General features: G+C 41.6%; 1 protein-coding gene across 3 annotated transcripts in view; it reads left to right on the top strand.

Moving 5' to 3' along the window:
• The window catches only part of LOC148397377 (uncharacterized), a 208,038-nt gene that overhangs the window by 115,546 nt on the left and 77,750 nt on the right, over positions 1-14,742 (top strand). For 2 of the 3 annotated variants that reach the window (XM_088377374.1, XM_088377373.1), the window contains one exon: positions 11,562-11,626. In XM_088377374.1, the coding sequence (XP_088233500.1) occupies positions 11,562-11,626 (65 nt within the window). Of the gene's footprint in view, positions 1-11,561; positions 11,627-14,573; positions 14,689-14,742 lie in introns of all 3 variants that reach the window. The other variant, XM_088377375.1, reaches the window with a different exon arrangement.

The following is a 14,742-nucleotide window of genomic DNA, read 5'->3' as shown; positions in this document are numbered from 1 at the left end:
AATTCCCTGCTGTTAGGTTTGAGGGGGGGGCAGGGTGTAATGGGGGACACTGGGACAGCTGTCATTCCACCGTGACCTCACCCGAGTGCAGATCCGTGGTGGCACGGTGATTGTCAGGATCAGGTGTGTGCGCCATGACGGTGTGCGTGTGTGCAGGAAGGAGAGGCGGTTGGCATTTGATGTGAAAATAGTGGTTAAATACTGAAAGGGACTTCCTCCACTCCAAGAGCGCCCCGGGCCTAACAATATGCCACGGCGAATATGTTGATTCAATGTGAGACGCATTCTGACAGCAGGCCAAAACAAGACTCGCACACTCAAAGTCGGATGTGACACAGGGCATTAAGCAACGGAGAGGCCAAATTCAAGGAGAGCGGATGGAGTGGAAAGTGTTTCCTACACATTCAGCAAGCTTTGATCCATTCAAGTACTTTATTCGAGATTACTTTTTCGGGCTTCATGTCGCTTGATTTATAGCCCCTCGTGTGTCTTTCTGTCCAGAAGATGTTTTGCACTTTTCAATCCTCAAATCTAAAGCATGGCAAGTAAACATAACAACGTGTGTGGGTGGGCTATTACCATTTCTTCCACAAAATGTAGCCACATGTTACACAAATGAGAGTAAATGTCACATTTTTATTTTTTTTTTTCCTGGACCATAAGGTGCAGCAAATTTTCATATACACTCTTTTATAAGGCTCATTAGTGAACTTAAAGGGAAACATACCAATACAAAAAATAAGTCAAACTTAATTTAAGTCAAGTCTAGATTTAGCCCTATCCTGGTATTTTTGCTAATATGTAATCATTTATAGGTAGATTTAAAATATTGCATTTCAAGAGAACATCAATTGGAAGGAATTTGAATTAAAGATGACAAACTGAAAAGCTGACAATTATACTTATGGTGCACCTCAATATAATAATTGAGAAGATTTAAGATTTTTTAAGAGTCCCTTATAGTCCAATAAAAACGTCCAACGCAAGCACTCCACCACGTGACACGAGCCAACCCACGTAGGTGACTCTTCAACGCCTCACCTTCATCGACCGTGTAGGTCTTGCGAATCGAGAAACGTCTCCTGACTCTAAACTTTCCTCATTTGAACACTCGAGGCTTTCTGGCTCACGCAGGACTGTCTCTCAACGTGAAGGTGTGTGTGTGTGTATGGCCCTGCCATTGTACAGCACATGACTCATCCTAATTGGGGAGGTCCCTGCCCGGCAGCGGATCCCTCTCCTGCTGTTTCAGCCCGTTTAAAGCCATGAACTTCGGAAGACATCAGCGGTCGGACACCTCAGCGGTTATTGCCACTGCGTTTGACCTCATTCTGTCTTTCTCACCTTTGTGTATCTCGCGTGTGCGCCATTGTGCGTGTCCGAGCATATGCCGGTGTATATTTGTCAAAATTATCCTTCCATGTGTGAGAGTGTGCATATGAAATATATGAGTCACCTGTGTGTGTGAGAACTGCATTCAGTTTTTCTCTACTCTCACCATATCTATGCTCGCCGAAACACACATACATACACAGTCAGCCCTCTAAAACGATTATATGTCAGCAATCCGTGCAATTTAGTTCCTGCTTTAGCCGCTCTGAACTCATCACACCCATCTGGGGAATTATGCAAGCCGTAATGCAGGTCTCACCTGCCAACGCACTTGGTAAGGCCTGCCGGGGGGCTGGCCGCCGTGTGATAAGTCTGCCCTGACCGGTTCAAAGCTGATTTGGTTGCCGGCTGATTGCTGGCAGCGCATCATTTTAGCAGTGAGTAAATTTACGGAACGATAGGAAAGATGGTTTGTGGAATATAAGGTCGTTTTCGGGGTGTCTTCTCTCCTCCTGATCTGTGCTGACAATACATCGTGAAGTTACTTTCAATTTTATTGACAAAAACAATTTAATCATTTGGCTTGTACAATGGCTCTACTGTTACCATGGTGACCCTGGATCAGACTTTTAAATCATTTGTTAACATGTCAGTATTATTATGAAGCAAAACATTTTTGATAATGTTTTTTCAGTAACTAAGATGCTCTCCACATTATTATTATTAACTCAATTCAAAAGAATCACTTGAGCGACGGCTGGTATTTTTAATAAGCCGCGATACCACTGTCGGCAAACCAAGCAGTCAGGTTCCAAAACATTTGTGTTCATTTCAGTATCCAAAAAACCTGACATGTTATTGTTTCTGTATTCAGCATTTTGGTCCGAAGCCTTCTTTTTACTCCAGAGAAAAGCAGTAGGCACGCAAACCCGAGGCTGCGGGGCTCACGTGAGAGAGAATAGAAGATAAAAATATCTCGTTCAGTGGGCATAACAGGGTGGTCTGTTTGCGTTTGTCTTCTTCTTGCCTCGGGAATAAAACGTGGGATTTAGTCAATTCAACGTGTGCTAATACAGTACATAGACTCTGAAAGCCACCTTTTCTTTGTCACGACTTATTTCTGGATCCTCATATATATCGCACTAAGATCCATTTTTATTTTTCCTAGTTGACAGGAATAGTCAGTATGTCACAGCAGGCTATGCTCTGAACGCCCCCTCAGCGCTTATCTCCCACAAAATGTGAATGTGTTATTCTACTGTAATGGAAACCATGTTGCTAACATCTTAACATATTACATTCACTCCAACACACTGTGAAACTCTATCTTACCGCTGCGTCAAAGCTCTTTTTATATTGAGCGAATGTGGAGGAGAGAAACACAATGTTTTGCCCAAAGCGCAAAGTCGACACACACTGCTCGGTTGATTTCTTCTTTTTTTTTTTAAAGCGGACAATTTGAAAGAAAAAAAGTGAAAACTCAGGAGTATTGCGCCTTTTAATGTTTTGAAGCTTGTGTATATCTCTCTCTTTACATTTGCAGACTTGTAGTGGTTTAGATTTCTTGAGGCAATTTGTTTCAGGTAACTGGAGCTTTCAACTGCAGTTGAGTGTATCCTGGGAACTATTAGAGGGGGAAAAAGGAGAGCGTTCAAGCTTTTCACAATGTTGATGGATCCGACATAATGAGCGTGTAACTGATCGCAAAGATAGACTGATAAGACTGGAGGGGAGGTGTTACACAGGAGAGAGAGAGCCGGGGAGCCAAACACAATGCTAGCCAGCGGGATCCACGAGAAGCTGTCTTGACTCGTAGCAGTGCCGCGTCATTCGTTTTCTGCCTCCGTTGGGATAGCTACAGGCTGTTTTTAAATGCAGAAATCTTGGAGTAGTCACAGGCAAGCATACTTTGTGAGGCAATTAAAACCGTAGTCAACAAAAAGGATTTTTTGCACCAATCAATTTCATATAAACACATGGCACAACCACTAATTGTACGTTTAATGTTCTATAATAAATACCATTGTGTTTTGTATATGACAGCGGCATATTTTGAAGTAATTAATGTTTCTTTTAGTTTATCCCAAAAAAAATCCCTCAAACCTTTACATCATTGTGAGTCATAGTAAATTTAGCTATCCGATTTTAACCTGCCTTGTCGGACATGTCTCAAATTCCTCGTCCAAGGTTGTCCACACTTGGGTTATAAAATATAAATGACTATAATTGGCTTGATTGACTTTCTCGGGGTTCTTAATAGCATCCAGAATTTCTTAATAGCATTTTTCACATCATGCTTGGGAGCCCTACTGAGGGATAATTTACAAAAACAAAACAAACATAGCGAAATTAAGTGACACGTGTAATGAATGATGTTTACACTGCATCAGAAGAAACTTGGATGCGAGGAAGTATAGCATGAACTTGAGCAATATTTGTCCAAATAATTTTTTGTAATCCAATTTGTTGGTGAAATGAGGTCCCACCATAATGACCATTTTTTTTTTGTTTTTTTTGTTTTTCACTTTCCTGCAGTCGTCGCGGGTCAGAAGCACACTCAAGTCATTGCAAGCTTGTTCATTTGTTGTTTGCATTTATTGAAACAAATAGTGGCGATACCATCTACAAAAAATCGAAGGTCGATAACAATTTGTCAATAACGATTTATTCTATATGCTAGTTAGTCCTTACTCCTTCACTTAGCTGTTTTATTTTTTTATAAGCACATTCCGTTTCCCATCGGATGCAGTGGTAGAAGAATGAGGAAAGAGGCCCCAGGTAAAACATGACTATTTAGGGCATGGATTCCATGGAGGGCGGCAGAGAGACAAGAGGTTGGAACAGGTGTTTCTCTCGCAGACAGCGCTCGCGTAGCCTCCAGTCTTGTAGTCGACTGAGAGTCACAGCGATGGCTCCGCTTTAGAGGACATATGCTAATGAGTTTAGGCTGACTGACATGTGACTCAAACCGACGTGGGTCCATGTGGGCAGGTTTGCAGCTCGGACGCAAGTTTAAACAAAATATGTCCGAGTTAATGGAAGAAAAGACTCAGGGATCGAGTCCCAAGAGCATGTTTAAGGTCTGTTATTCCAATGTCCTTGAAGTCCTTTCATATTTATTATTATTTCCAACCAAGACATTCCATTTGACTACTTGTTCTCTGACCTGGATCGCAAAGATATCGTGTGCATAAATTAGCTAATGGATGTGGAAATGTGATTGCTGAAATGAAGTTGACCTCTGTCGCAAACGCTATGCCTTAACTACAAAGCCATTTAATTAATAATTAATTAATTTGGCACGTAAGAAGACAGCTCAAAGCCACACCATCAGATAATAAATAATTAAAATACGCCATTGCGTTTGAGAGACTTGACAAAATATTGTCTATGGAAATCCCAGAGCACACTGCAATTAAGTGTGGCGTGTAAATGAAGAATAACAATTCACCCATTAAATGCTTTTATGGTTTTCCTAAATTTTCCGATGTGTCCAGTTGTGTTTTTGAGTTTTATTGCGGTGATGATGTTTTGATATACTTGCGGCAGGTGCAAACAATAATTTTGTGCGTTATTTCACTAAACCACATCTGGACCTCAATGTCACCGTTGTGTGAGACCAAGAAAGGAAGTGTCCCGTAGATATAACAAGACAATTTGATTGGATTGTGGCAAAAAGTAGCTATTGCAGTTTTTAGATTTTTCTGTCCAAATTTTGCATCTGATCTTTTGCATTTGACCTTCAATTTGAATTCATTTTGCTAACATGGTCGTATTTATATTGAGCATGTGTTTGCTTGTTACACTGACAGCAACTATATTGTTTCAAAACGATAAGCAAACATGGTGGAGGGTTGAGAATGACACAAGCATATCCACAAAATCGCTCCACGATGGCCGAAATTGAAATACTGTGAGTGAGTGGCACTTTTTAAGGATGGCATCACTCTCGGCTCCTCATTCCTACCACCCGCTGCATCCCAAATCAGCCCACCTGACTCGTCCGTGATTGATTCTCTGCCCCGGGGTTGTAATCCCTGAACCCTTCCTCTCTGCTGGACCTGCGCTTCTTTTTGTCACTCCGCCTTGTCTCCGTCTGAATGGCATCATCAGCTATGACAAGAGAATAAATCCGCGAGCTGCGGCCGTCATTGAGCATCCACGGAACTTCATGACAGCTTTCAATATACCCCATGAGATTGTTTTTTTTTTCCTCTCCTCTCCCTCCCTCCCTTCCCCTATTTTAATCCTCATCTTCAGACAGTGGAATCTTGCTGTCAGCATAACAGGAGCATAGTAGCAAGGCTAGGCCTACCTGGACCGACCCGTCCCCTCCCTGTAATTATCCCCTTGCCCCTTTCCCATTAACCTGTTCCCTTTGATCCCCACACATGCTGATGTTATGCAAAAGTGCTGAATGGCGAGACGGGGATTGTGCAAAACAGCAAGCAGTTAGCCTATGGTTCTGATTTTCCCTTTCACACTATCTCTCTCTATTTATCTTCTTCTTTGTCGCGGATTAAATTAATTTCAAACGAGCCTGGGAGAACAGAAATGGGACAGACAAGAAAAGAATGTATGGGGGGAAAGTGAAAAAAAAGTATTTGACACTTTTACTAGCCATCCAGGATGAATATGCGGACTTTAAAAAAAAAAAGGTGCCACAAAAGAACCGTTTCTTTCCGTCTCCCCTTGCATGTATCAAGTAAAACGTCTTCATTAGGTCTGGGGGCCTAAAAGCAAATATCAGGGTCTGTACAATGCTGAAGGTCTGCGACTGACCTTTCTTTGGTTTTAATCATTGCAACTCTTGACAGCTTAATAAGTTGAAGGTGCTGGGTTGCAGCCTAACTTAATAAGACCCACACCAGAGTCTTGGCCACCTATGATTGCTCCCATAAGTCTTCGCACATCTGGCGCCGTGTCCTTGGCTGAAAGTTATTTTCCATAACTTTCTCTTTGCTCAAGTCACTATCACTCTTGTGTGTGATCGTCACAGCGAACGCATATCCGAAACAAAAGCCAAGCTAGCATTCACGCTGGAAACGAGCAATCGGAGTATGACTTATGTGTGTTGCTATTATACTAAATGATATCAGTTTAAATTTTATATTTTGGGAATGTACTATTTAAAAAATGAAAAAAATGTTTAGAATTACATGACATTATTGTATGAAGGGTGACAAAACGTGACCTAGATTGTAAATCACTCAAGGTCTTATGACGACTTTCACCCTGGGACGATTATTTCGGCCTTATTTAAGAGAAAGATGACAAACTTAAAGTCAAACTGCATCTTTGAATGGATTGTTTCCACTTGAGAGTTTCCAGCATACTTCAGTAGACAACCGGACAACTTCATTTAGTGGTTGACCCACGAGAGCACTCTGTCTGACTGCTTAATGTAGGCCGTCTGGGTGTTTCCCATTGTTGGAATTAAGGAGCACATCTTCCCTGTGTTGAATACCTACGGTTTGATCTCTGCTGTGTTGGCAGAGGGGCCGAGTGCGGGAGTTTGAACCTTTGCGCTTACTGCTGGATACATTTTAATGAATAGCCTTTGTTTGGGGCTTCAGCTCGACTTTTGTGCAATCTCCATAGGGCCTATGGAGAACCCATGGCCAATCGGGTACCCTTAAAGGTGAGGATGAAAGGCCTTGTGGGAGATACAGGGGGCTTGAAAATGGTGTTGTAGAGGAGGAAAAGATAAGGAGGGTGCATGGAGACAGCATGAAGGCATTAAAAGCAGGCCCCTTGCTCTTTTAAATCCGCCCGTAACGGAGACAGTGGAAATTTAAATGTAAATTGCCGATTAGATTTTCATGTAAAGCATCTCGATCCCCCTTTGTGGCTTCTGTTGGATGACGACTCGCTTCTCATGAATATCACAACGAGTCAATTATGTGCAATGGAGACACTGTACTCATTCTCAAAAATGAGTTGTTCATTTTCGATATGCTGAACAAGATGAGACTGATTCACAAAAGCAAACTTTGGATAATGGCAGCACTTTTTTCTTTACACCACCACAGTGGATTTCAAATAAAAGTATCAAGAGGAGATTGAAGAGTCGAATTTTAGATTTGATTGAAGACCATTTTAGGAAATGCGGCTGAATGCATCAATTTTTGAGGCTCAAATGGATCTGGACATAAAGCTCCAGACCTCAGTCTATAACTCCAGGTTTAAAAAAACATGTAAACCACTGGGAGATGATTCATCAGTCACAACACATTACGTGAGCCCCACATAAACTAAACTCTTGCTTCACGTTAACCACACACAAGCATTCACGGGAGTGTTCACCAGCTCTGAATGTTTCCTTCAATTAAGACGAATCCCTGGCTCGTTAATATATGGAAATGAATGTTGCTGCTCTGTGAGGTTCACACAAGAACATTGGTCATTTATGCAGCCTCTGGGACTCTTAACCAACATTGGTGTCCACAAAAGAAATTCACTTTTGTATGTACGGTTAGCGACAGAATTATGAGAACATTGACAGAATTTTGATGATTTCATCATTGTACAGAAGCATAACTGATTTGTAATAAAAATAAACGCATGGATGGATGGATGGACGGACGGATGAAAGGATGGATGGAATATTCTTGCAAGTGTTAGAAGGGGGAAATCTTCACAAGGGGTCAGTCAAGGGACATACCACAGATAATGAGTGTGAGAGAGGGAGAAATTGAGCAGAAAAAGTAAGCGTAGAGGAGATAAGTGGGGAAATAAATGTAACACGGACAAGAGAATCATTTTAATAGAATTACAGGCTTTTCAATAAACTAAAGAGACTGGATGGAAATATTAATGTTGAAGACAGAAAAGAAAATGTTATTTACAGTACTCGCTTTTGGTGGAATAATAGAATCATTTGGTCTTTTTGTTTTGCTTACCTTGGCAATGTAATAAGCTGACACAAAGCAATACAGAGCATCTCTGCCATTATATTTAGATGCTTTTCTTTTCAATTGTATATTATGTCTTTTAATGAACGGAGCAAAAAAAGTCAACATAAACATGCCACTGATTATATGTTGCTTCATAAAATTGTGTTTATGGATACTATATAACAGCTGCCAGGCTGCGACAATTCACTCAAGCTAGACAATAAACCGGGGCACCATCTTTAATCGGAGGAGCAGCATTTGCTTATTACTATACACAGCAGTTAACCTCTTTGGCGGCACTGAACGTTAAATCTTTATTCTATGGCTTACTCACTCGCTTAATGAAAGCTATAACGATTTTTCAAAAATATCCCTGTTTTGCATCAACCCATTTTGTATTGTCAACTTTTCTATGTAATGACCATTCGTGCAAGTCTGCATATATTTTTTGTCTTTAAATATATTCCACAAGTCATTTGATGCCAGCAAACTTTAATCCTGCAGCCGCAACCTCCACGATGTACTTTTGCAGTTCTTCAGCTGCTCGCTAGCCTTTGCCGTTATGTTCTGTCATCAAAGTATTTCGTTACAGTTGTCTACCACCTCTTATTATCTCAGTGTCATATTATATTTCCCACCGAGAAGATGTGTTCAACAGCTTTCTTAGCCTTTCTTGTGTGATTTGGGCTAATTCCAAAGACCCTGAACATCTTAAAGTACCACTTTTTGAGACTGTTGTTAAGACGGATTGCTTTCTAATTCATTTCAAACACGAAGAGTCACATCCAAAATGTCTGCCCAATCCCTCTTGAATTCTGATAGCCAAGCAATATCTATTTTAAGTACGGAGACGGCGGAAAAGCGGCTATCGTTTTTTTTTTTCAGTGGGCGAAAAGGGCGGGGAAATGTTTTGGGGTTTTGAATGTCTCGTTTTGATGACTTTTGACAGTAATGCAGCCACGTTGGATAACGTAGCAGATTTCAGTGACACGCATGTCACGGGGGCTGTGGGTTCTGCTTCTGCTCGATCATTAGCGAAGACTTCAGAGAGAGACAAGTGTGAATGACTAATGGTGCTCAACTTAGCTTGTATAAACATGTCAAAGAGCAGAAAAGTTCTTGTCTCGTCTTGCTGGGTTATTCTTCAAGAGTGACAAACTTAATAGCGCAAATCCCTCTGGGCTAAAATGTCTTTGACACAATTTGCTTCTTATACATTTAAAAAATGGAACGATTGCCGCCGAAGCATTTTTTTTTTTTTTTACAAGGCCCTACTCGGACACTTTCCTTGTTAGCAAACAATGTTTGTTTGCCTTTCTCCCTCCCTCCTTCTCTACGTGGTTCACAGCAGGCAAGGCTTTGGAAGTGGTGATGAATGAGTGGAAGTTGAGACATTATTAAAGGTGGGAGATGATTTATAAGAACCATGTGTTTTCTTCTGTAGTGTAAATAAAATATATCATTCACGTAATGCGAGGTTGGGCGGGGAGAGTGATTTATGGTGTGTTAAAAATGCCCAGAGAGCAAAAGGCTGAAGCCCTTTCAGACATCCAGCCATGACAGTGCCCTACCCCGACGCACTAACGTCGCTTCGGAGATCTCACGTTGCTGTTCTTGCTATCTTTCACCATATCCTTATCTCCATTTCTGTCATACTGGATTTATTTGTCTCCGACTTTTTTGGAGGGTTCCCAAGATTGCTCTGAGGTCATTCTGAGCGCAGATTAACGATCATCTAAACACGAGACACTTGATAGCTAACCATATATGTGAAATTTATTTGTTATTTTCTCACCGGTGTGGTTCGGGGTTGAGAAAAGCAACACCGAACTAAATGTTTGTTTTTTTGGGGGGGGGTAATACACACTTTTATGTGTAAAAAGGAAGGTCAGGGTCACAGCGCCCAGAGTAGGACATTTACAATGAGCAGTCCACAGCTTAAACGACTCACTCCTCATCCTTGAAGAAACACGAAGAAGCATTGGATGTGCCAGTTTGTTTGGCAGGTGGCCACCCGTCTACAGCCAACGTATCGATTCACTTTGGACCTCACTTTATTTCTCAACTTCAAACCTTGATCCTGATGGAGTGTCTCTATTTAGGTGTTTGAAAGCACACTTAAGCCACAATAGTCTGACATAGGTAATCTTCACATCAATCGTAGGGAGGGAGGCGGTGATACACATTCAGGAAGAAGATATTTTCAGCTGGCTTTGCTTTGGAAAACTCAATGTCCAAATACTGAAGGACATACGTTGACATTGCAGCATCCAATCACAATTTTTTGGTTGACATTGTGAATGTCAAAGTCGTATTCACATCCTGGCTTTTTCTAGCTTGGGGAAAGAATCTGTCTGATATTTGGTATGAGCCTCAGCCACCTCCCAGTATCACATCACATCGTCTTTAACAGAAAAATTAGGCGCACCAGTGAAAGTTTCTGGCTTACTGCAGCCCTTGATGTCTTACGACTATTGCTGAGATTTTCTTTTTAAGTCAAGCCCTTCCAGGCCCACTAACGGCTGCTCGATGTTCACTGGGGGCATGCCCTCATTTCACGTGTGATGTTGTAGTGGGAGAAAAGAAGAGCGGGTGGGGGTGGGGGATGCTCCCGTTGTGCCCCAACCTCAGTTGGGGTTGACATACTTAGCAGGCGGCATTCTGCCACCTTGCCCAACATGGCAACCAAGATGTAAATTGAGGGTACATGTTAAACCTGACGGGGGGGTAAATCACCTTTTAAGATTTAAAATTACGACCTCAGTCGGGTTGGGGGTTACCTTGTAGTGCTGCCATCATATGTTTTGTTAAGGAGCCAATATCACATCTTTCAATATGTGCAAGAGAACTCAGACCAGTGAAGAAATTGTTTTCTGCTCACCACATATTTCCTATAAATACTTATACTGACCAGTTTCCACAAAAACGACCCGTTTTCGAAATTACGTGACTGCATCACAATCTAGTTGCATATTTATGTAAATGTAGCATGCTTGCATTGAACGATATTCGTGACACCAATCCTGGTGGGCAATTACAAGAAATTAATTACCAACCATTCCTGTATTAAGGGTTTATTCCTAAATAAAGCAAGTTAATTTATTCATTTTGACACTGGAAATTGATTCAATGAGGATTAGGGGAAGCTATTTGCTAAACAAAATGGAAGCGTGAAAGGGGGAAATGAAGAAGGGGTTAAAAAAAGAATATGTGAGCAATCCTTTAAAATGCCGTAATTAGTGGATGATGTGCTTCCAGTGTCATTTCCAAATTTTCACTGCAGTCATTTTGTTGGAGTCTTCATGAGATTTTTTTTTTGTTGTGTCTTCTCAGGTATCTTTCCTGTTTGTGAAAGTGGAAGGAGGCAGTTTCCAAAAAAGAAAGGACAAGGAGAATGTGTAAGTAACTTGTGGTTCAAAGTTCATGAAATTTAGACAATATAATAAGAATAAATAAATATGAATAATAAATAAACTCTAATAAATATATCTAATCTTAGTGCACCTTCAATTCTGATAACATAAAGCAGCCTTATATGTACGACAGCATAGTGTTACATTTCAAAACCTAAAATTCGGTAAAATCTTTGTGTGTGGGTCCTTTAGTGTGCGCGTCACTTTCGAAACGACAAAAGCGAAAGGACACAACTCTCATTAAGGCCAGCTGTCAGACGTCCCATTTGATGGACGCAATGGAGACCGATACATGGCTTTTCTTCCATTCATTTCACTCAATTTCATTCTGCTTTTCTTGCCCCTTTTTTTTTTTGCATCTTGGGGGATGGGTGAGTCTTTCGCCGGTGCCAAGACCTGAATAGACTTTTGTCTTGCTCATTTTCCTGGTTCTGTGTCAGCTGCATTGTGCCCCCCCTGTGAAGGCCCTTGCGGCCTTAAAGGCGAGCCCGCTATCTTCTTGCTTGTTAGCATTCAGCAAAGGCTTGCGAACACCCAATTCCACCATCTTGGACTGGCTTTCTCATACATCCAAGCGTCATTAGTGTGGGTTTCTTCTGGACTGACAGTTTAGGACATACATATGTGTGTCACTTCATGACCACATGTTGAGAATTTTTTTGACTAACACACACACATAACATTCCCAAGCTCCTCCGTCTCCCATTGTGTAGGTCGGCGACATTATAGATACCGATATCTGTTTGGCTAACATGGAATGTCCGAGCGGGCGGCCTGGAATCCTTGGAGTGTACTCCTATCAGTAACTATGCAGAACATTGTGAGAAGATTGGAGAGGGCCTTCACAATAATGCCGAACATTTTATTAGTAGGTCTTAATTAGAAACAGGAGCCATTGTTTTGTCCTTGTGTAAAGACAACAAAATCATGGCATGGGAAAATACTATTGTTGTCGATCGCCCTGAATTTTAAAAGTGGACTGCAGCATCTTTTGAGCTGAGATGATTGTGAAGATCACATTTATGTGAATTGTTACACATGCGCATTGCTATTCCTCTCACATATCTTAGCAAATGCACGGATTATAATGCAGCAGGGCTGTCAGGCTGCCTAATTGCTGTCTACTCTCTACACGCACATGTACCAGACAAGATATGCTCTGCTCTGGTAATTCTTGATGGGAGCATATGTTCATATAAAGTCTCGGTGATTGCCGAGCAGTCCGTCGTCTCATGCGTCTTGTTGTCCGTGTGAGACGCGTCTCTCTTGGGGAATAGACAGAAAATATTATCCAACTCAGCATTTCTTTTTACTCTATAGAGGTTGCATCTTTTTTTAATATAGTCCTAAGAAATTGTGAGAATAACCATCTTGCTAATAAGAACTGTAGTTTAATCAAAATCCGCTTAATCTTTTGTTTCCTTATCTTAACATCTAAATCTGAATTCAGTGTACCTTAACCTATTGCATGAAAAAAAATACATGGCAAATTCAGAAAGAGGATCACCTATCTATATTGTGTCAGCAGGAAAGCATGTTATTCCAAAATGTACACTAAATATGTGCGGTGACACTGGATGTGTGGAAATAAAAAAAAGCAATATTATGGTGAAGGGCTCAGACACTCCTGAAATAAATCTATTATCTTGCTGTGCAGCTGCCATATATGATACAAGATGCTTGACAATTCCTCGGCACTATTATAACTCCATGACATTTGCCCATTCATCCGGCTTGCTGACACCGACAGGATCCCGGCCTTGTCGACAAATTAAGGTAACAAGTGGTGGGAAATGAGAGCCCGGCGAAATATCTCCTTGTGTTTAGAGATCCGGACCGAAGAACCTCGCCCCGAGGCTTTGCTGAAAATAACACCTACGCGGGGACAACAGTGCTATCGGCATAGCAGGTTTAAAACGTGTGACGGGGTTGAGGTGTCCTTGATTACCTCTTGACTCCCCTCCGTCTCACCTCGACTCTTGCCTCACTTTATAACAAACCGGCGAAACCTTTGTCCAGGCAGCTTTTAAAACGTCCATCTCCGAGTGTCATTGAAGTTGGCCCTACGTAGGATGTCACAACATAGGCTGAGTCCTGACAAGGGCAAAATCAATTTGTTGGAGGTAAAAAATAAATAAATAAAAATAGCGGATGAGGAGTCGAGATATATATATTGTCGAATGATGAATAACCTGAAGGTGTAGGGATACTCCACACAGACGATGAAGTGTGAAGTGAGGTGATGGGAGGAAGCGGTGGGGGTGTTGTTGAGAAGAGGGAGCCCATGGTTACAGATTGCTCTTGTCAAAGGGACAACTTTGTATTTATTTATCGTGCCTCTGCTTTGGAGGGATGGTCAAGGTCAGGTTGTGTGTCTGCTTCCCAGCTTTGTTATTGTGGGTCGGATCAATCCTCCAAATATGTCCGTTAACAATGTTGATGTCATCTGTCTACGACTCTCCCTCCCGCCACACATTCTCATCTTCGGCCGACACCTCCGCGGTGACCATGGTAACCTCACCTTTGTTGATACCGCTGTCGCAACACGGCTGGAGGACGATGGCGGGTCACCGTCATTTTTCTGGGAAGAAATAAACGTGACAAATGTGATTTTCTGGCAGTGGAGCCTCTGTCAGCTCTGATGGCCGTATCGCCGGTTGAAGTGTGTTTGCCCGTGCTTGTTATTTATTGTTTAATAGCGTACGCGGCAGAGAGATCTTTTGTAAATCAATTGCAAGTGGTGTATATTCCAATTGTACATCATTGGCTTATCCATTATATTCCTCCTGCTTTGTGATTGATCACCACCTTTTAAACTAATTTGCTACTGTATCAAGACTGCTCAGCATTGTATTTATGCACGCCGCTTGTTGTTGCGTGGATGGCATAATTGATGTACAGGCTATTTGTGTCTTTGCTTTTCATATGGCAGGCTATTGCTTTGGATTCAATTCCGCATAACATGATCAAGCCAATGGCAGCTGACACTTATTAAGACGCCTTTTGACATGATTGAACAGCGAGCCACAGCGAGCAACTGCTTGGAGGTAAGCACACTTGAAATCTTACAAGCGGGAACGAAAGACGGAAATATTACATAA

The sequence above is a fragment of the Syngnathus floridae genome, chromosome 5, assembly GCF_059516105.1.
Source record: "Syngnathus floridae isolate MCC-2025c chromosome 5, RoL_Sflo_1.0, whole genome shotgun sequence".
Taxonomy (NCBI): Eukaryota; Metazoa; Chordata; class Actinopteri; order Syngnathiformes; family Syngnathidae; genus Syngnathus; species Syngnathus floridae.
This window is presented reverse-complemented; position numbering and strand designations above follow the sequence as displayed.